This window comes from Macrobrachium nipponense, chromosome 6, assembly GCF_015104395.2.
Source record: "Macrobrachium nipponense isolate FS-2020 chromosome 6, ASM1510439v2, whole genome shotgun sequence".
NCBI classification, from domain to species: Eukaryota; Metazoa; Arthropoda; class Malacostraca; order Decapoda; family Palaemonidae; genus Macrobrachium; species Macrobrachium nipponense.
Window position 1 is genome coordinate 45,447,408 of NC_061108.1, and position 23,166 is coordinate 45,470,573.

General features: G+C 43.0%; 1 protein-coding gene across 1 annotated transcript in view; it reads right to left on the reverse strand.

The window, feature by feature from the left end:
* Positions 1 to 23,166, reverse strand: part of LOC135216038 (striatin-interacting protein 1 homolog) — a 313,064-nt gene that overhangs the window by 215,433 nt on the left and 74,465 nt on the right. Inside the window, 5 exon segments of the mRNA XM_064250984.1 lie at positions 12,977 to 13,093; positions 16,603 to 16,757; positions 18,824 to 18,995; positions 20,825 to 20,970; positions 21,385 to 21,605. Coding sequence (XP_064107054.1) covers positions 12,977 to 13,093; positions 16,603 to 16,757; positions 18,824 to 18,995; positions 20,825 to 20,970; positions 21,385 to 21,605 — 811 coding nt within the window.

Sequence of the window (23,166 nt, forward strand, 5' to 3'; positions counted from 1 at the left end):
CTTCCACTGATTTTTCAGGGCCCGAAGGCACAACATTTTCAGGGCCCGAAGGCACAAACAGATTTAGGTGTGGTACCAAAAACTACTGAATGTAATAGTAGGGCGAAAACCTTAACCTACCCTTGACTTCTATACTGACTGTGACACTCCTGGAGGAAAGATCCTCCGTTCCTGTATCCGAACTCTCCAATTTCCGCACATAGGATTCATACAGCCTTCCAACCCTGAATCAAGACAGACAGGTTCACATCAGGCGTAAGCCTAGTCACAATTCCACGTAAAAAAAAAAACCCCCCAACACCCCTTCGATAACCAAAAAACAAACAGGATACCTCAAGTAACGGCAGAGAGTTTCGAAAATCCTATGACGGAGGTGTTGAAAACAGTTTGTTATCAAGACCCGGCGACAGAAAAAATCTGAATAGAAAATGGGGAATGGTTCCTGAACCGCCCCGCCTCCCAGCGGTGCGGGAAATGGGGACTAACCCTCGCAACACCTGGCCGACCACTGCGTTGAGCCGGGAGTTTTTAAAAATTCTTGTCGGACTTCGGAGAAATACAAGCTATAATAATATATCTGCCCGGTAAGTTAAGTTTCATGAACAAAACTGGTGGTCTGAATTGCTGTTCTATTCTGGGGAAAACAAACTTCGTTCAGGAAGGAAATGGTCCCCACAGCCAAGCTTCATCCCATTCCCTCCCCGAGTATGCGTTACTTCCCTATAAGGCTGCGCTTTGCCTAAGCAGGATAGCATATTAAAAGGTGCAATGTTGCGGTTAGGAATCTCGTCTTCTATACCGTGCGGTAACGCGCACCGAAAAGGATTGAATTATAATAAACTCTGTTGAACATAGGTAAGTGCCAAAACTTAATGCAACGTTTATTCATTCCACGGTAAGAAATCCCCCTCAATCAGTTAAGGCTAAAGGTCCGTGATTGTAAGGAGAACCAGAGATACAGGTTTAGTCAGTCAATCCCGCAGGAGAGACCGTAACCGCCAGTAAACAGATAATACGGTTAGTTCAGTCAATCCCCGCAGGAGAGAGAGACTAGTAACCTACCGGGTGCAAATGACAGCGCCACGATCTGTTTACTGGATCCGGTTGGGAACTTTGGACAGTCCAGACCACAGCAGCAGCCAGCAGCTTACGAACGTCGGTCCTCTTAACTTTATGTCTGGGGTGGTTGCCAGCTACCCTATTTGTTTCTGACGAAGAAATAGGTCACGTTAGTTTTTTGAACAAAAAAGAGACTCTCAAAGCTGGTATAGTTTAAGAGAAAACCAGAAAACGCTAAACATGTAGATGCGTTTGTGTCGTTCAGAACACTCTCCCATACAACGGTAAAAAGATAAATATCCCCCCCCCCCCCGGTGTAAAACTCCTGGAAGGCTGCAGGGAGTGACTATTAAAATGTCCTTAAAAATAGGTAGACAATAGACCTCCTCGGTTTGCCATCCCAAAGAAGGTAACTTACAAGCAAGCGGTGTTATGACTTGAACCAACCCAGTAGTAAAAATAACGCAGGCAAAAAAAAAAAAAAACATTTAGAAAAAAAAAAATTTGATCACAATGATGACCAAATTTGTCCAAAAGTTGCATTTTTTCCTAACTAATACAAACCTGAGGTCCTTTTGTACAATAGGAAGGTACTTAGCGGCAGCTGGATAGTCGTAACAGCTTTCCTCGAACTAAGGGGTTTTTCGGTTAGTTTAACTTGGCTTTGGTCCGACCAGGCCAGCGCTACTCGCGCGCGACTGGTAGGTAAACAAATCACTTTTGCTTTTTGGGCCCAAGATCAAAAACTGCAGAAGGTTAGGGGTTGGCAATGAGGTGGGGCTATGTGTTAAAAGGACCTCAGGTTTGTATAGTTAGGAAAAATGGCAATTTGGTTGGACAAATTTTTGGTCATTTTTTTGTTCCGACACGGCCATACAAACCCTTCGGTCCTTTTAGCAATAGGAAAGACTCACTTCTTGGTGGGTGGAATCTGAAGTCTTTTGTTGAAAACAAGACTGGTGTTCGCCCAAAACCTTGGAAAGCCTCCCCTTGGTCGTAAGAGCGAGGGAAAGGGATAGGGGATCCAAGCCTCTGTCCGATTGATCGGGGGTGTGCACCGCAGGATCCAATGGGGTCAGAACCTCTGGTAACCGAGTACTAAGGAGAAAGGGGGGAAGGGCAAGCGTATCTCTTTCGTACCTACCAGCCTAAACAATAAACCAAGTTCTATTTGCAAGAGGCAACAATGTTATGGTTTGTCTCTTGTTGGCTTCCACTTCCCCCCCCCACCTTGTAGGAGGAATGGTGGGGATAATTCGCTCCCATTCCCACTAGTGAAAGGGATAGGATGGGGCTTCTGTCCGGAGTAGCTCGAACCTGGCCATCTCGTCCTTATCCAGCAAGGTGATGACCGTATCCCTCTACCCTCCGACAGGTAGAGGGGTATAAAAAGATAGGAAGAGAAGCCAGTTCACTCTCTCATTATTCACTTATCTATTCTTACAGTCACAACCAGGACCTCGATGCTGGTTCAGATCCATGCTAGGGTCTGGGTTAAGCTAAGACAAACGTGTTGACGTCATCCACCCACGGGTGTTCCTAATTGGAAAACCGGATCCAAGGTACCTGGGTGGGCAATATCCAAAATGTAGAAGGAGGGTGCCAGTGGTCATGGTTGTACCAGACCCCTGGGCCTTCAGCCTCGGCCGAGGGAGAAGTTCTTGTGGTAACCTCGGGATGGGTGTACGTTTCTAGGCCTTGGCATCTTTGTGCTGACGAAAGAGTCTTCAACCACTTCGCCTGGGATGTCGAGTTTCTTCAGAAAGCGCCAACAAACCGGTCGCTGTCTTTCACAGGACGAAAAGCATCACTCTCCTTCGCATCGAAAAGGCGTTGAAGTCCCATTATGGGATGGGGTTGGGGGATTGTGTGAAGGACTCTAACCCGGGGCAATCGTCAGGCAACCGAAGGGTTCAGAGTCTTTTCGCTATACGAATTCGGTTAACGAAATCGAGCGTCCCGCTAATCCCCTCCATCCCCTGGATGCTTGACTTTCGCAGGCAAAGTCATGCTAATTACCTCAGCAGGTAAAAGAAGGGAATTGTCGTATGACCTATCCCTCTTCTCGACTTGTCGGTGATGGTCCTGTACCCATACTGGTCTATCCGTCTGCAGCCGAAGTTTGTTCTCGGTAGTGGATAGGCCCACCGACACTCAATGGTGGGGTGTCGATGGTATGGGTAACTGTGGGACAAGGCCGTTGTAGGACGAAGAAAAAGATTGTTATGGAACAACCGAAAGCTAAGTTCCACAGCGAAGTTCGTCCACAGACTTGGGGCGCCATCTGACAGCTGCCATACGTGACTGCGTTCGGTAGGAGGCAAGTTGTTCCAAGCAACCCGATCAAGTCACGTGACCTTCTTCGCCTTAACAGGGTTATGCCAAAGAGGACTTAAAACAAATAATTTGTTTTGTTTCGTCACCGATGACCAGAAGGCAAGGTGATGACTCTCTTAAGGCATGTTGCCCAAACAGGCGTAAAGTCAATTGGCCTTCTAGAGGACCGAGGTCCTTGATGGGCAAGATATCTCATAGTTATAGTTGATTCTCGGGTAAGGGAGAAGACAACACTATGTTGACGTCTTGCAAGACGAAGGGTGACAGAAGAATGCAACCTACTTTCTTCACAAGCTGAACCGACGAGAAATGCATTCTCAAGATTCTGAACCTTGTGCTACAAAGACTGAGAACGCTAACCGCTAATTGATTGCTGTCCTGGTTGAGGATCGTACGGTTGCAATAAAGCGGAGCGCTTCCAGTAATGAAGACAGGGAACTACTGCCTGAAGAAGAACTGCTTTCTCATGGGCTGAACATTTGGAAGTAGAGAGCTGTCAGGTCGGAGAGTAGGCGATGTCTTCTGAACATATCTGTTAATTCGGGAGGCGAGCCAATGAAAATTGCCAACACCTACTAATAAACGAGATATTTGAAAGACAAACTCATGATTGTCTGCGCCAAAAATTTCCTTAGCCAATTATCGGCAAGTGCGATGCAGCGGTTTGACCTAGTACAGATCTTCTGTTACCGTCCCCGTGCAGGTAAACAGAAAGATGAACAGAGTCCAAGAATAATCTCTTTTGGTGAAAATTCCTCGCAATGTCGAAGGCGATGAAACATCGAGCGTCACAGCAGTAGGATGGTCCTTGCATTATTGCGAGAATCCCCCGTTTAATCAGAGACCTAAGTCCATGATTGTTGGGCATATATACGGTTCGGTAGTCCAATCCAAACCAGGGGTGGAGAGAGAGACGTAAGCCCGACCGTGCATCTGCCGAGACCATAGACTGAATACTGAGCCGCGCTGTCAATGGCAGTTCAACTACGCAGTAGCTCTCGGTTGACTCGTCATCCTGAAGTTTGCCAGGTAATCCATTATTCCAACGAAGGAAATACGTTTCGGCTAGAACCATCGAAGCATAAAGGAATACGCATCGCGCAATTATATTAACCTAAAAACGGAGTTTCGTGTAATCCAAAAAGCTGATTGGGTGTTGTGCATGACAATACCAACGTATCTAAACAATCGAAAACTGATAACTGCTGGGAGGTTGCAGGCAACCCCGAGTTGCAGTTCAATTGTTAAAGATAACAATTCTCTCGCGGTCACAAACCAGTAGAGTTCAACTACGGTTTATTGCGCCTACCCAGTCGGACAATTCAATGTTCCAAAACAGAATCTATGTTCCGCGAGGGTAATATACGTCGGTATATTTGGTAGGTTCTGTACCACGACCTCCATCCTAAATTCTTTTCCCCTCGAGGAATGAGAATAAGGATTGGAGATCGAGCCGCCTTCGTTCTCTTATTTATTCAGGATAGGTGAAGGATAGACGTCTTTTTCCCAAAAAAAAAAAATGGAAAGCTTCCAATGGTGAACAGAATACCTGAAGGACGATAGTTCAAAGCCAAACCTGGAAGTTCCCGTTCCGTTCTTCTCTATTCCAGGTTAAGAGCCTCCACTGTGAGATTACTCTTTTTTCTTTCAGTCAGCGGTTCTTCTTCCAAATGCCTAGAAATTACAGGAATTCACGAAAAGCATAAGCGAGGTTCCCTGAATTATCCGTGTAATACAATTATCGGGTATTCTCGCTCACTTTGGACCCGTGGTCTCCGCCCTGAGTTGTTTGGCTATCTGTAAAAAACTCGAAAACAATGCTGAGTGCGCTAAAAAAGAAAATTCCGTTTAGAATTCTAAGCACTCTGCGAAACCCCCCAACCGAATTTCGTCAGACGATATCGGCTTGGTGGGGGTGTCCTCTCGATTACCCGTAGAAATCGAGAAATGGGGCAGGATCCCTCCTCAATGACCTCGGGGGGCTTACGTTCAGGTTATGGACCCGAAGGTCCCCCCCGGTAGCGCAGCCCCCCTTAACGTGGGATCTTACAGATAATCCTCTGTAGCGATCCCTCCCCCTTTTCCCTCGTAGCCGTAAGGAATAGGGAATGGGGGGGAATTGGGGGGAGAATTGGAGACTGGTCTGGCGCCATTCCCCAGCGGGATCTTAGCAGTTGGAGAAGAAAAGGAAGCATCCATCGCCGCTTACGGCTATGGCCTCTCAGAGCCTGGGAAAACAAGTTATCGTCAGGAGAAAACGTTTTCCCGCCGACGGAGGGTTAACGAAACTCCATACTGTCGGTAACGGTGTCTTGCCCGCCAACTGGTGAACGTCGTCTGGGTGGGCTGATGGCTGTACCGACCCCTGGACAGTAGAGCGCCGAATACCGCTCCGACTCATTTCCAGTCCTCGTCGAGGTCCCCGAAACCTCAGGAAGGACCGAAGGGGTTTGAAATTTAAATCGGTGTCCGAAGACACGTTATAAAACGCCTCTGGTCGCAGTAGAGGAGGTGAAGTTAGCTTGTTTCGCACCGTCCATAAACTGAATAGAGCCATTCTTTCCGTTACGGGAGACGAGAGAACTACCTGGTTTCAACCACAGGTCCGGCAAGCTCCCTTCCGATCGCCCGGGCCGACCCCAACCGTCCGATCTGGGTTCCCTCTCGGGCCCCAAAACACGGACTCGAATCCGAGACGTGGGCTCCTCGGACTGGTTTGGAAGCGGCGCGATCCTTTTACCCCGAGGGTCATTGTGCTGACGAATCATCGCCGTAACCTCGGCCAAAGTTCCTCTGGAATCTTCGGAAAGAAGTCAAAACAGTCATCTTGCAGAGTGGGAACCCGTTAAAGACCCCTTTCGAACAAGAGCTAATTCCGAGAACCCCCTTCCTCCTAAAGGCGGGAAGGGGAAACCAGCGACAGCCCTCCCTCTGGTTCTTTCCCCATTTTCCCACTTGCGCATACTTTCCTGGCCCGGTCCGAAAGGAACCGTTGCCTGGCTACGTGAGGGGCGTCGTGGTGGGCGATTCATGGAGGGGGCCTCCCCTCCATCACGATCAACTCCCTCAAACCTCGCTCCTCCCGGTTTGTTGTAACCCGGGAGGTTGAAAATGGTACGGGAGAGGCAGGACCTGACGCTCCCCTCGTTCGCTATCGCTGGCATAAGCCAATAACAGGCTTGGAGGGCTGCAGGCTATGGTCAACCCGCGGTGGACGATCGAGCTGTCAGGCCTGGTCGGAACCGTTCTTCGCTGGTGGAGAACGGCTTGGTACCTGAGCACGAGCGGGGAATTCCCCGAATCTCGAGTGTCTGAAGAGCCTGGTGCTGGTTGCCGTTTCCCGATCGCTCTCTGTGAGAGCGACGGTCAATGGCGACCTCAGGCTCCACCTTGGCCCGCAGTGAAGTGAGACGGTGCTTGTCCTCACGGCCCACGTCACGTCGCTTGTTCCAGCCGGTGGCGGGCCACCGGCGAACGGAACGGGAAGGACCTTCTATCCCAGCCATCAGCCCGGTGGTCGGTCTCGTGGAACCCCGTCACGTCCCCACTGGGTATCCATCTGTTCACCGCGAGAGTTGAAGAGCTGGTCTGGTGAGAGTCCGCTATGAGCGGTCTGTTCACCAGTTTCCTTCCGCCCCGTGCCGTTGAAACCTGGACTCTTGAGCTGGACCTCAGAGGTCTGGTTCCTGGCTTGCAACGGTCGCTGGTTATCGACCGTACACTCGTTGTACCTTCCCGCGAACGAGAGGCCGAGACTAAACCTGATGCAGTGGCCAGAAACCTCACTGACAACCTAGGCCTAGGAAGTACCGGTTGTTTAGCACGTACCCCGCTCCTGGTCCCCGTATATGTCTTTGCTTCCTTGCGGTGAAGAAGAGACGGGCCCCTCTCCCGAAGGAGCATGGAGGACCAGCGGAATGGTAAACCCTCCCGTCCCACCGAGGTGGACGGGGACGGGTCCCGCGAAAAGCTCCCGAGGGAGACTTCTTAGGAGGGAGGAGGCCGACCTTCTTCTTCCCTCTTGGCTGTAAAGCCTTAAAATAAGTCGAAGGGGTAAGAGGCGGCGGCCTCGAGCGACGAGTAAGAAGAGATCGAAGACGACGACCACGGGCACCTTCCTTCCCCTCTTCTTTCGTCAGCTTCCTCAGGACAAGAAAGCTCTAAGATCTGATCCAGGGCGGAAGCCGGGGCTGCTGTAGCCGAAGCAACAGGGCCCGGTACCGCACCTGTACAGACAGACCAAAAGTTCTTGGGGTAAGTACCACCACGAATAGGGGACGACATCAGCAGGTTATGGGTCATCCAGGAACAGGCAGCACGGCCAGCACATCATCAGGTAGGGACAGGCCAGCGCAGGCAACGGCAGAAACAGCCAGCGCAGGCAACGGCAGGGCCAGCCAGCGCAGCAACTGCCTATGGTACATCAAGCCCAGTAACTCGGCAGGTTAACTGGCAGGCAAGCAACCGGAAACACAGGAAGTGGGAGCCGCGCCCAGCCAAGCAACCATCCATGTACCGGCGGCGGCAAGGTCCATGGGGCGTAGTTCTAGGGCGACAGCGGAAGTGTGGTCGCTGCACAGCGCGGCAATAACCAACGAGCGGCGGTCGGAGCAACGCCCCCCCTTCTTCGGCAACGGGCGAACGGCACTTCCACAGCGGCTGTAGGCAATAGACTGTTTACCAACGTTGAGGCGGAGTTTACCACCAGGTGAGGAGGGAGCGTCGTCAACCTGGTTTGGCGTGGTCACCAACTCCCATGGGTTGACCGCAGTAGGCCCAGACATAAGACCAACCGCAGCCCCTGGACACCAGCACGCTCTGCAATTGGAAGGACGCCCGTTACATACCTCACCAAGGTCCCCCCTCCCCGGGTGGCAGTAAGCACCTGCGGAAATAATAGTAGTAGCGATTAAATGGGGGGGTGGGGGAAAAAAATTCCCCTTCGTTGCGGGGGTTTGGATCCCATCCCGAACGAGTGGAAGACCCCTCCCTAATACAATTGTACATTCGGGGCCCAACCGGAGCGCCCATTCCCCCGCGCTCGAACGGATCGGGCGAGGAGAAGAAACGCCGCTAAACCCCCCCCCCCCAAGGGAAGAGTCAATCTTGTGGGAACTAGATCGGGGGGGGTTGGGGGTCTCGTTCCCCACCCCGCCGCACAGTTCCCCCATTGTACCCAACAATCAAAATCCTAAAGCCCTAAGAGACAATCGTGCCATCGGCACGAATAAAGGCATAATAGGAATCAATTCCCTGACTGAGCGGAACTTGAAACCAAATAAAAATTGGATGGCAATCAATAAATAAGGGAACAAAATGAAAAATTCATCTTGCAAAACGATTCACTTCCAACAATGAATTAAGGGCTCGGATCGATAGCGCCATTTGGCGCCCTCGTTACCGAGCGCAAGGGTGAAAGGAGGTTTCATTTCCTTAACCTTTGTATGGGGATCAAGGTTTCCTGGAAACCTTTGATCCATAATGAAATGATTGCAATCCAACAAATTTGTAAAATGAAAAAGAAAAAAGACTACTGCGCCTTGCGATTTCACGTTCATACAAATAAAAACAGGGAAGGATCAATTCCAGTTGAATAGGGCGGAACATTGGATCCCAGTCAACAATTGGCCAACTCTCAATAAAAAAAGATGAAAATGAAAAAAGAACTGCAACTTTGCGATTTCACTTCATTATTCAAATTAAAAAGGGGGAAGGATCAATCCTCCGGTGCAATCTCGGCAAACTGATCCAAAGAATTGAAGGTCATTGCTACAATAAAAAATAATATATGAAAATGAAAAAGAATACCTGTCACTTGCATGATTCCACTTTGTTTCATAAACTGAATAAGTTTCCGTGCCGAGCGCATATCGGTTCGGCAAGACTGGCCATACAGGTTCAAAAAAATTATAAATGAAAAGGAGCACTTACTTACGATTTTTCAATCTACACATTTTCCAACCCAATATATCTCTCGGTGAGCCGAGCGCTCCCGTACCCCTCGCTCCCAAGGCCCTCGGCCCCGAGCACTACACAAATACGAGGATCATTTCTGGTAAAATGAAATTCCCGCAATTAACCCCTGCCCATCAGTCCGGCACTCGGGTAATCGAGGTCGTTGTGCAACCAAGACTACTTTAATGCACAAGTTGAATTCAATGAAAGTGATTGTACTTACAATTCAAGTTTTCACTATGATACAATATAAAAAGAAAAACACAACAATGCATGCGAAACGCAAAACGACGATGAAGCGGGCAGAGACGCGGGATGGAGGATACACGTCCACGGGCGGGGGGGGTGGGGGGAGCGGGAGTCCGAAAATCAAAAGTTCCGTGCAAAGTGATTTGTTTACCATACCAGTCGCGCCGCGGTGGCACGCGGCCGCCTGTCGGACAAGGCAGTTCAAGGGTGCCGCGGCGGAACCCCTTGTTCGAAAGAAAGCTTACGGCATCCTATCCAGCTGCCGCTAGTACCTTCCTATTGTAAAAAGGACCGTCCGAAAGGTTTGGGTTGTTTGTAGTGCCGTGTCGGAACAAAAAATTTTGTTGGGTGTTCATACTTACCCTGGCAGCATATATAAATAGCTGAAGGTTCGGAAAATACAAGGCTACAATACATTTGTCTGACGATTCAAGTTTCATGAACAAAACTTAGATAATCCGAAGCAGAAGCAGCTCAAGCTTCTTAAGATACTGGACATAAGCGTTTCATTGACGTAGTCCCTAACAAGTCCTATTTCTTGTACGAAGTCCTTGCGAATGAGGAAGGAGAGCTCTTCGAACCGTTTGTGTCCTTAATTCGCTTACGCAATATCAAAGTTAATGAGATGTTTAGTCAATGAAAGAACTAACCCCATTTCAACCGGTACTAGAGAGATATTTTTGTGTCAATGAGGGATACCCAACTTACTTGACAAAACTGAATAGTTATTGTCAATATGGGGGTAAAGTCACTGAATTTGACAAAACGTAATCCAGGAAGGTAGAGCCTTTATTTTGTTCCTATTTCCCGTCTCAAACAAGGAAAGGGACAAGAATCCTGTTAAGGAGTGTGGGCTTTTACGGTAGGTTAGAACGACGATGCTCAATCGGGCATGGAAGTCTCGACTAGAAAGAACTAACAAAATCTACTCATTTTTTTCTTTTTTGAAAAACCGCCGTTCAGATGGTCCTAAAAAGCTAAAATTAAATTTATTTTGGCAGTAAGTGGCTAAAAGGAAGTCCTGTCTTGCGCTTTCCTGAAGAGCGTCCTTTTGATGAGTGCCTTTGCAAGAATCCTACTGAACGTTTGCCGAAAATCCTGACGTTCAGGACGTCGAGCCTTTACATAACCCGTAACTGTCTTATCTCAAAGTCTTGACTGAGGTAGAGAAAACGAGATCTTCCCTTGAGCTTTCCTTAACTCCATCCACCTTTGCGAAAAGCAATATAATATTGACAGAGACCTCTTTGAATTCACGAAACCCGAGGTCTTGCTGGGTTTCGAAGACGAAGTTCTGTTCACTTTCTTGAGGCTCAAATCTTAAACAAGAGCTTGAAGAGTTCAACGAAACGTTCTGGCGTGCGGCCCACTGGACGTCTCCGTGCGCGCTCGGCGTCCACTGGCGAGGACGCTCGGCGTCGGTGGGCGCTCGGCGCCACTGCGAGACGCTCGGCGTCCTGGTGCGCGCTGGCGGCCACTGGCGAGACGCTCGGCGTCCACTGGTGAGTGCGTCCATCCGAGCGTCCTGTTCAAGCCGATCGTCCCAATAAGCGTGCAGAAAAGCGTCACGCTCCTGACAGGCGTCAAAACAAGCGAGAGAAACTGCCTTCTTTTTCATATTTCTTGGAAAGAAAGAAGTACACTTGATCAGGCAACTTCGCCTTCTTACTTCTCACTGAAACACATAACGAGGGAGAGGGGACGTGAAGCGTCCTCTTCTATAAAGCTTCTTTAGAGGGCGCGAGTCCTTCCGAGAGCTCCAACCCTTGTGCAGGGAGGACGCCTCGGAGGACGAGAAGCAATCCTTCAGGATTCGTGCATGTGCACGCACTTTGGCAGTCTGGGATTTTCATCATAAACTGCCGAAGGCACGCCAGATCGGTGGGGTTCCCTGTAACCCTCCTTCGGCTTTCGACATGCCCTCTCCCTTGGTTCTGGGAGTTCGACAGAGGTCTAAGACCTAAGAGGCGTTATAAGGCCGATCTGAACGCACCCTCCACTACAGGGGCAAGGGGGGGGGGGTCACTGTCACTGCACTTAGCCACTTCACTATTGCTCTAAACTAAAGCAAGCACTTTCGATTCTAAGTTACGAATCGAAATAGTATAAGAAAGGGAAAAGGGCAATAACCTCTACAGACACTGTTTTAGGGCCCGAAGGCACCATACAGGGTTAGGCGTAACAAAAAACAGAAGTAGAACTCTTCACAACAATGAAGGAGAGCGATCACCTCTCGCAGACATAGTCATAACCCGTAGGCCATACTACAGCGTTAGGCAAAATAAAGTCTACCGGAAGGTTAGCAGTATCACTACCCTGACTTTCGTAATTGATTAATTGCGTACATACTAAACAAACTTTTTCCTTACGGAATTAAGACAACGTTTACTCCTGATTAATTGCGTACATACGAATCATACTTTTTCCTTACGGAAATAGACATGTTTACTGATTAATTGCGCCCCCCAAGTGCGGAACTACCGAAGCTTTCGGTAGCCACACCCTATCTTTGCAGACAACACCCTCTGAAACTAGCCTAACTAGATTCAGATCTTAGGCAAAAATGAATCAAATTCAAATCAATTTAAGATAGCGTATGCCTAGCCCACAAATCCAAGTAAATAAATTAAAAGACAATTAGGATACTTTAGCGGCAAATGAAGTTTCCAAAATCCTAAGCCCGGAAGTACTGAAAACAGGTGTTTTCAGTACCGGCGACAGAAAATTTATGAATAGAAAATGGGAATGGTTCCTGATACCCGCCTCCCAGCGGCGGGAATGGGTACTAACCACCTGGCCGACCACTGCGTGTGTCGGAAGTTTTTTAAATTCTGTCGGACTTCAGAAAATACAGCTATATATATACCTGCAAGGTAAGTGTCATGCATAAAAAACCTGGTTTTGCAACCCTTGCTGCAAACCCTAAAGTGAGATCCCGAATCTGACATTATAAATTTAAACCCTGATGAAAATCACACAATTGTTGCCTATCTGGCTAAATAAAGATAAATAGCAACTGCCGAAAGCCAAATCACAAAGAGTACGTCACCAAATCGATGAGTATCTGTCGTGAAAAAACAAAGAAATTCCACCAAACAAAACCGGTGTTCCGGTTGCGACGGCAGAAAAATTCTGAGGTTTAGTTGTGGTAGTTCTACATTCCCCGGTAGAGGGAGGGGGTACGGGAATCACCTAACCAGTCAATTAGCGCTGCCGCGAAATTCGAAATTCTGCCGTGACGCCAGAGACTACAGCTATATGTAACTACCAGGTAAGTTGCATACGTAAAAAATAAAAACATCACCTTTCATGTAAAACTGAAAGCTGCAAGTAACCTTTCATGTGTATCACAGAAACTGCCTGAAATAGTATTTACCTGATATAAAATTTCAGCTGGTGTTTGTGGAATGTCAACTTCAGGCTTGGACATTGGGTTTCTTGTTCTTTCTTCTTCTTGCCTTATTTGCACCTCACACAATGAAACATATACATGCTGCAAGGAAAAAAGTTAAGCCAATATCTCTATAATACAAAGTTAAGCTAGCAACTAACACTTACTGATTAATGACACTGTATGATATATACCATATATACTCGCATATCTTGCGACTTTTGAAGACCTAATTTTAGAGCTAATTTAAAGGGGGTCACATCATACATGAGATATAAAATTAGCGCATGTAAATTCACATACTAGTATCATTTGATAAAATACAAATATAATGAATATGCATCTTTTCCTTGGATCTTTTAAAAAAGTTATGCTTTACTTCACTGCATCCAATAATATTGCATGTACAGGCAGTCCCCGGGTTACGACGGGGGTTCCGTTCTTGAGACGCGTCGTAAGCCGAAAATCGTCGTAAGCCGGAACGACGCTTGGAAATATGTCTTAAACTAATAAAAAGTTATAAAAACCTTACTTGTAATCCTTTGGTTACACTACATGTCGTTTCCTGTAGTTTTATGTACAACCTGGAGTTATTTTCATAAAAGAATGCTGGTTCTTGAAGGTAAAAACTATTGTAATCCTCTGGTGACACTACATTCTTGAAGTTTTATGTACAACCTGGAGTGATTTTGCAAAATCTTGAGGGCTACAAGAACAGCTGATTACTATTTACGTATCATATAGACTAATTAAAGTAAATGTATCTTTAAATAGGCTTATATATTAGTATCAACAAAACATTTCCTGCCATGAGTCAGAGGCCGTTTAATGAAAAACGAACAACTTCTCTGTCCTATCTGTTCAGAAAAAAATAACGTTACGTCAATCCCCGAGACCATTGTTGCCAAAGCGTCTCTCTCTCTCTCTCTCTCTTCTCTCTCTCTCTCTCTCTCTCTCTCTCTCGCTCTCTCTCTCTCTCTCTCTCTGCTCTCTCTCTCTCTCTGATTCCAAATTTACCAAAATTGGAAACTTGGGGAAATTAACGATTGCCCTAATATACGAATGTTTTGAGATATAACAGAAAATTTGCGAAAATACAAGCTTTGATATACAACGAAATATTTGTAGATACGATTTTGCGATGAGTGTTAGTTGTATAGGCGACCAGATAAATGGCGTTCAGTCTGTTTGTTTGTTGGTGCTGCATGTTAACACGTCGTTGTTTAGTTCGTTGTATTTGCGCCTATTTTTCGTGTTATTTTGTCTATTTTATTATTAACCATGGGTCTCAAAGCTAAAGACAAAGCAGGTGATAAGAAAAAACCCAGAAATGATTTCGATGGAAGCAAAACATGAAATTATAGCAAAGCATGAACGGGTGGCGTTCGTATCGTCGATTTGGCAAACGAGTATGGTCGAAATCCTTCTACAATATCCACGATCATCAAGCAGAAGGAAGCTATAAATAAAACCCCCGAAAGACCATTGTTGCCAAGCGTCTCTCTCTCTCTCTCTCTCTCTCTCTCCTCTCTCTCTCTCTCTCTCTCTCTCTCTCTCTCTCTCTCTGATCAAATTACGTACTGGATAATGTCTCTTCTTTGGATACTTCGATTTTGCCAAATATTGAGGGCTACAAGAACAGTGGATTACTATTTACGTATCATATAGACTAATTAAAGTAAACGTATCTTTAAATAGGCTTATATTATTAGTATCAACAAAACATTTACGGAGCGTCGGAAGACGCCTCTCTCTCTCTCTCTCTCTCTCTCTCTCTCTCTCTCTCTCTCTCTCTCTCTCTCTCTCTCTCTCTATCAAATTACTGGATAATGTCTCTCTTTGGATACTTGGAATTTGCGTTGTAATCTAACCAGAAACTTAGTTTTGTTATTATTACTGGAAACAAGCAATGATTTTTTCATTATTTGCGCTTTTGGACTGTTATATGTAAACTAGTATGTATTCATTCGCTCGGAAACTAGTTCCGCATATGAGGCGTCACTAAAAAAAATAGAAAAATACAACATAAAAAGTGTCGAAAATCATCATAATCTCAAAATTTTTGTTGTAATCTAACCAGAAACTTATTTTTATTAATATACTGTGCTAAACTATAAAGGATTTTTATCATAGTATGCGTTTTTTAAAAGCGTCGTTAACTCGGAACGTCGGAAGCGTCAGCGTCGTAACCTCGGAACAAGCGTCGTAACCCAGGACGGATTTTTCCATTGAATATTTAAGAAAAAGCGTCGTAACCTCGGAACGTCGTAAGCCGGAACCGTCGTAACCCGGGGACCGCCTGTATTTTCAAATAACTTTTGTTGTATTATAAAATACAAAAATAGCAATCAAAGTTTTGGTTTGGAAATCAGCTGAGGACGATTGCGAGGTAAGTTTATTTTGCTGCATTGAAGTCAAATCAGAACGATTTTCTTGCTTCTAGTTAATGCAAATGAATCTCAAGATACTCTAGTGATATGGGACAAGGTTATTTTACATTATACAAAGTGCTTTCAAGTCAAAATATCACTTGAATTCATATCGTTGTGAACAAATCTTATTTTTTTCGTTAGTAGATGGCGCTGAGGGCATGTTTATTGAGTAAAAAAATCAACAGATTCTGTTCGATATTTCACTTGATTTCATCATAATACTACGAGCTTTACATATTTATATTTTATTGGAGTGAACACAGTAAAATGTGTTCATTCATGCCAAATAATTTTGATAAAAACATATTTCTCTCAAATTTTGTTTACGGTCGAGTTTGATGGTGCTATACCGAAGTTTCCATGTTGCCAATGCATGATAATAGTTGTTAGTAGAAGAACATTCTTTCCTCAGCTTCAGCTACAACTAGCAGCTTAAATTTAGCAGTATATGCCCTTACTGATCTTTTCTCCATGGAAAATAAGGATAAAGTCATGTAAAAATATATCGGTCCTATTCTTTTTAACGTCATTTGTAACATAACTATGGTAATTTTTTACTATCGTACGATGGTTGAAATACAAGCAAGCCGCTGTAGTTATTGGATTTGATTTATAGCAAATCAGATGTTTCTGGCTGTATGCGTTTACACAACAAGTATAACATTACTGATGATACTTTTAACTTTCTCTTGTACTTTTTTTAACTTAACTAGAAGATGGGATAGATAAAGAGATGAAGGAAAAGAAGTTAGCCAGACTAGAAAATTGGATAGATAAACAGGAGGAAAAGAAGTTAGCCTATTGTAATTTTGTCTCAAAAAATGAACTTGCATGTTACATGAATACATGATCAAATCATTGTTTTAAGGTGATAATTTGGGGGTCGCATGATATGCGAGATCGCGTATTACACGAGTATATACAGTATATGAAAAAGTTACTACTAGTCAATCCATTACCAATGTCCAGTGTGCTTTAATGTGGTGAGCATTCTTTACAATTTCTTAGGTCTGATAGCCAAATCTTGTAGGTGATCCTGGTAACTTAGCAATTACGTTAATAAGCCTGTATAAGATTAAAAGAAACTGTGATGGAACAGGCTATTGTTTTGAACAATAGGTCTTGGTATAATAAAATATATACCCATTGCTTTGTTATAAAATAGTCAGATACTATTACCTTGGAGAGAACTTTGACTCCCTCATGAATTGGTTGAGGCAATCCTGCTAAAGATGTTCTATCTCCTTGTAGTTGAAATCCCACAAACTTTACACGAGTAGAATCTAAAAATGAGTCTATATCTTTTTGTCTAACCTTTGGAGTCCATGGGAGACCTGAAAATTATCAAAATTTTAACACAACACAGTTGAGATACAATACACATTGCAAACAAGGCTCCGTATAGGACACAAGATTCTCACATGGTCACTTGATGTCAACACCAAATGCTGACCCAGTGAAGTGTAACAGATGTCAAACACCCATGACAGTGCAGCATTTGCTTGTTGAGTGCCCAAATTGGACCAAGCAAAGATCTATTTATCTACGGAATTCAGAAATGAAAAATATTCTTGCTGAAAGCAGGGATTTTACAATTCATAACATCATAAATTTTTTAAATAAGACAGGTTTCTCAAATAAAGTCTAAATTTTTTTTTTTCCCCCTTCTCAGGATTGATCCCTGAGAACCAGCCTGAGAAGAGTCTACTTGAGACTCAGAGGTCTGGAAAAACTAAGCCATATTAATAACAAGATAAGAGAATTAAACCCATAAAATCATTATAATGCCATAAGAAAGTTTTCACAATAATATGAAAAACTTTTATCATTGATTCTTATTCATATTCTTTAAAATCAAAAAAACCTATTAAGACAAAATATTTACTTATATAGACATGCACCCTGACCAGGATTCACATCTGCCCCTCTGGTTTACATACAATAGTAACAATTGATTTCAACCATTTGACTAATAGTCAATCTGCACATTATATATTTATTACAGAGGACCTCTATTCGCATTCGCAAGATTCATGGACTCACGTATTTGCAGATTTCTATATGGACCATATATACTGTATTCACTGTATTTTTCTATGAGAAATAGAAATTTGTTTCTGGTGATTAGAAATTAATTTCTCGATATATTGTGGTTTGGTTTGTTTGTTTGTATGGTATTTTTACGTTACATGGAACCAGTGGTTATTCAGCAACAGGACAAATGACTTTACATGATATCCGAACCACGACGAGAGTGAACTTGAAGTTGTGTTCGACGGGTTCTTTAAATTTTACCCATATAAACGAGTTAATTATGTGGCATCCAAAAGCCCCGATTCTTTTACTCTTATGGGAAAAAAGCCTAAACATCAGATGAAGGTTATCACGTGTAATACATTAACTGTGTTGTGAAGAAGGGAAGAGATGTTCCGCAGCATGCTGCTGGTAGCATTATCTTTATTGTTCGTCTGATTGCACTGCAAAATCGTTGCCATCTTTATCAACATAGATCATTGGTGATTACCCACATGATTTACATAATTTTGATATTTCTCTTACCTCTCTTTCCTTGTAAAAGAAAAGAGGCCCATGTGAATAGGTAATAGCACCTGTGTATGCAGGCTTCTAGCTATAATCCATAGGCTAGTAAGCTACATATGTACAGTAGTACATACACTACATATATTTTTAAGCTAATGTTGTAAAATAACTTTGAAACTGTCTTGAATTTAGTTTAAGGTGATAGTTGAAGACATATTTGGTGTTTGAATTAAAGCAGTCAGTTATAAACATTGGAATAGTGGTCTTGGGTGGGTTAAATATTAAAGTAGGCAGTTTTAAGCAATTTTTGAGGGGGGGCTACCAGGATAACACGGGTATTTACTTATCACGGGGGGTTCTGGGCCCTATCCCCCGCGATTATCGAGGCCCTACTGTATCCGATATGTTCATGCATAAATTTCTCAGAACAATTCCCTACATTCTTCACATCTAGCAGTTCCAAGATCACACTCTGTACCCTTGCAAGTAAAAACTGAATGTTGATCAACTTCCAATTTCAACATCCTGCTTAACACCAAAATCATTCCTACATAGCCTGATGTTATTGGTTTTGCTTCGATGGAAGATAACCTATGAAAATGAAATTACAATACCGTAAACAGGATTAAAACAGCCAAACTTCATAGAATACCAACAATTGCCTAACAGAAATGGCAGCAAGGAGAATTCTGACCAGAGCTAAAACATTCGAAACACACCTGGTGGAGAACAGGTAAACTATACAGTCATCTAGGCAGCCATTCGATTTTTTGTTTGAATGCAGACTCGCCTAATCGGTGCGGAGATATAGCTAACTTTAACTGTAGGTAAGATTCATCTCAAATAATTATTGACCCACCTTTATTTGTAGTATTATCGAGATTAGGTGTTCCAGGACGAGGTGAGGGAGGTTGAGGTAGATCTGGTGGTTCATCCAGATCATTAGCTGGCTGCTCATCATCATCTGCTGCAGCTGTAAGATCCAATTCTCCAACACTGTCATCCAAGCTACTCTGTTTCATAAGGCCTTGCTAGAAATATATTACAATAGCTTAATTTTACTTACTTGGACAAGGCAAAATATAGGTGCACATGAATTAAAGCATCTGTAAATTTCATTGCAGACAAGCCTGTTCATTAGCTAAATTTAGTTTTGAAAAGCAATTCTGCTTAATGAACAGGAAGTAGATTTTAATTTACAGGATTCTACTTGACTAGCTCGATAGGTACTATCTTGTAATTTTTATATGCATTTTGTAGACATCTGTTCAAGAAGTTTTACTTTCATCCTTATACGTATATATTTATGAAACAACTACAACACTGAAACAGCTAGTTAACATGTGAATACATCTTTGGCATGCAACAAAAATTGTTTAAAATTTTTCACTTCCGCTGATGTCAATGTTTGGCTTTGAGCAACCATACTGGCAATATACTGTCAAACCTTGGTTTTTGTACATTTTGGTTTTTTGTAGACTTTTTTTAAACTAAATTTTTTCTCTGTTATTGTACGTTTCCTTGGTTTCGTACACTTGGATATGCTCCATCCAGGGTCCAGCACATGACTGACCCCTGTACTGAGTGCCCAAACAAAGCATCCCATCTTTCGTGACCCATTCTGCTTTTGTGTTCATTGATTTTGTTGGGCCAAGGAAATTCCAAGTGCTAACCCTTGTGTAAAAAAGGCGAGAAACACTATAGAATTTAAGAAAGAATTGTAGCATAGTGTTGAAGGAAGTTGCATGACAATCTCAGTGAGAAAATGCCTACAACAAGGGTTGCTCTTAGTAAATTTATAGCCAGGAAAGGCTGGTTTGAAAAATTGAGAAAACAAATGGGCATACATAATGTGCCTACTTCAGGGATTAAGAACATGTTTGCTAAGTTGAATGTAAAAAAATTTGGGGAGAGTTATCATCCCAACAAAAGTTGTAATTCCTGTCTCCAGCATGTTTAATGACAATGCCATGTTTAATTTTAGGCAAATTTTAAAGAAACTCGGAAATAAATGTCTCCGGACAGTTCTGTTGTGCGACGGGTCCAGTAACTCAAAAATGAAGAGTAGGTCCTTGATACCTAAACTCCTTCTGGAGGGAGACTCCCCTTCCAAACATCTCCTCCTCTCTCTCCACTCCTCTCCATCTTCCATATGCTAAAAGGTGTTTTCCATAAAGGTAAGAGTGATGTTAAATGTTGATTCAGTCATTTCTTAGTCACTTATATTTATATTTTATTGTTTTCTGTATGTAAAACTGTTTATTCCCTCTAAAATGCATTTTTGTTAATATTTTTGGGGGTCTGGAATGAATTAATTGTATTTACATTATTCCTTATGGGAATTATTGTTTCGGTTTTCGTGCGTTTCAGTTTTCATGGGAGGTTCTGGAATGGATTATGTACGAAAACTGAGGTTTCACTGTAAAGTGAAGAGTTTGTTCATCAAATAAACAAAAGTACAATATTATCAAAATCATAAGAGGAAGCCCTTTAAGAGGAAACCATATAGTACAGGCAGTCCCTAGTTATTGGCAGCATCAGTTAATGGCATTTTGGTTTTATAACATTTGGGTAATGACGACGTTAACCAGGTTTTTGCTGCCTGTAAGCAGTTTTCAGCACTGATAGGCAGTTTATTGATGTTGGTAAGCGATATTTGGCGCCAGTAAGTGGTTTATCAACGCTGTTTGGCACTTACAGCGTTGTAAATGTCATTTATTACCATAATTATTGTGAGGTTGTTTAACGATGATTTACAGTAATCGGCACTTGGCCAGTTACAGAACTCAGGGACTGCCTGTATTACTGTATAAAAACAAAGTATTGTATAGCACAGTTCAAGCCTGAGTTAACCACTCACCCGTCTTAATGGTCGTCTCTTTTGATTATTCTGTTGTTCTATAAGATCAGCTGCAGATGCTGGTGGTGATGAAGCTCTCATAGTACGTGCTATTGTCAGAGTATCCTCTTCACAGGGAGGCAAACCATGTTTTATTCGATATTCATCTGTTAACATAATGTAAAAGATGTACAAAAACCATCTGACAAACATGTAACTTTCATGTGTACCATAAAGCAATGACATTTTCTACCAGGTATTTATCTAATAATTATGGTGAGGTTTTTTCATCTGTACGATGTTTCAATAAAGAAATTACATGAGAATTAAAGAATGGCTGTACATTCGACTTCATGAAGCCAAATTCTAATGTAAAATAGCAAATAAACTTATAGCTTTTTCATATTAACATAAACTATTCACATCTCTATGTCTCTCTGCAAGCTTATAGATGTCCACTTCCTATATCATATGAACTTGAATTACAATACCAACTCCATCTGTCAGACAATACACGGCGAACTGCATGATTTAAACAATTACAAAATATTTCTACTCATGCTGCTAACATCACAACTTACTTTTCAAGTTGGCTAAATGCTGTGTTCCTCCAAGTGAAGATAACAAAACCTTCCAAAGTAACAATAAGACCTTCCTAATTGGAAAAGAAGTTTAGGTGGTGGCTGAATGGAAAATTAACCAGAAGAGAATCTTGTTTTTTTACCGAATCCCCAGAAGAGTCATGGCAACTAATTCACTGGATTCACCCTGTGGCTGGCCCAACTCTTCACAGAAACATAACCTGAAAGACAACCAATTCTTCACAGGCATGTATATAAGAAGTAGACAATCTACTTGAGAAGCAAGTGTTTGAAACATCAAAGAAAACATTGCAATTACATCTGAGGCAGATTGCAAATTCTCTGTTATCACAAAGCTCGGTCAAAGTTCAACATTTCCACATCACAAATATTGGTTATCACACCATTAACAAACCTAGTTTTAAATGACATGCTAAAAAATCAGTAAAACCAAACCTCATAAAAGAAATATCAGTCACAACCTACATGGTAGTCACCTTGTGAGCAATAGGTATGCATAATGTTATTTAACATGGGCAAATGTTTAGCGAGATACATTTTTCTAATAAGATAATTTTGATTTAGCATGAATTTACTCATAAGCACCATTTTCAAAATCAGCCATGCACCTGGTATTGTCCCAAATGGCAATGACATCACAAACAGCTACAAATATAGTGGCAGGAGAGGGGAAACCAACCTATAGTTCCCAGACGCACATTAATCACTGTAAAATATGACCATTTGACTTTCTGTATGAAATACTGTATGATACAATGTGTAAGATACTAGTTCACAAATTCACAATACATACTGTAAAATAACCAACTGGAAATGTACAGTAATTTGAAATATAAAAAAAAATTTTAGTCTCTCTCTCTTTCTCTCTCAAATCCATTGCTATTTCTTATTACAGTAAAAACACAAACAATAAAGAAATGGTAATTGCAATGTATACATTAAATCTTTCTATGCTTGAGAAGTAAACATGTAAAAAAATATGATATTCTACTGATAAAATGAAATTTTATGTAAACTTACCACGTAATTACATTGCCATAGTTTCACTATCTGCGGCAGCTAGAATTTGAAATTTGCGGTAGCACCATTTTGTTTTGGTTAGGTGGCTACCCCACCACCACCGGTGAAGCATAGAACAACCCAGTAAACAAGACAGTTGTTTTAAACTCGTTACTTCAATGGGAGGAGGGAGGGCTCTGACTCTGTAATCACTTGGTGAATATGTATCCATAAAATTTCATTTTATCATAAAAATAAATCCTTTTTATGCATGCAACTTACCAAGTGATTACATAGTTGAATCCCATATTGCAGGAGATGGGTTTTATGGATATACAGTGGAACCTCAACATACGAAAATAATTCAGGTTACGAAAGGGTGTTACTGTAGTCTTGAGATTCGCCTGGACGACCGAGAACAGTTTTAAAACTCGCGCGCCGCCGGTTCCTGCTGCTAGTCACCGCCATAAGATCCTGCTCTCCTATTGGTCAGCATCATGCCTCTATGTAAAGGCGTTCCTTGACCATTTTTTGCGGCAGCATTATCGTAAACACTGTTCGTTCACATATACGTATTTCATTTGTTAACCGTAATTCGTGTCAGTGATTTCGCTTTCGTTGTACTGCAAGTTACTTTATCGTGTTGTGTGTGAACTTAATTACTTACATTATTAGCCATGGGTCCCAAGAATGTTGCTGAAGTTCACGGAAAGAAGAGGATGCTTTCTATGGAGAACAAAGATGGAGATAATCAAGAAGTGT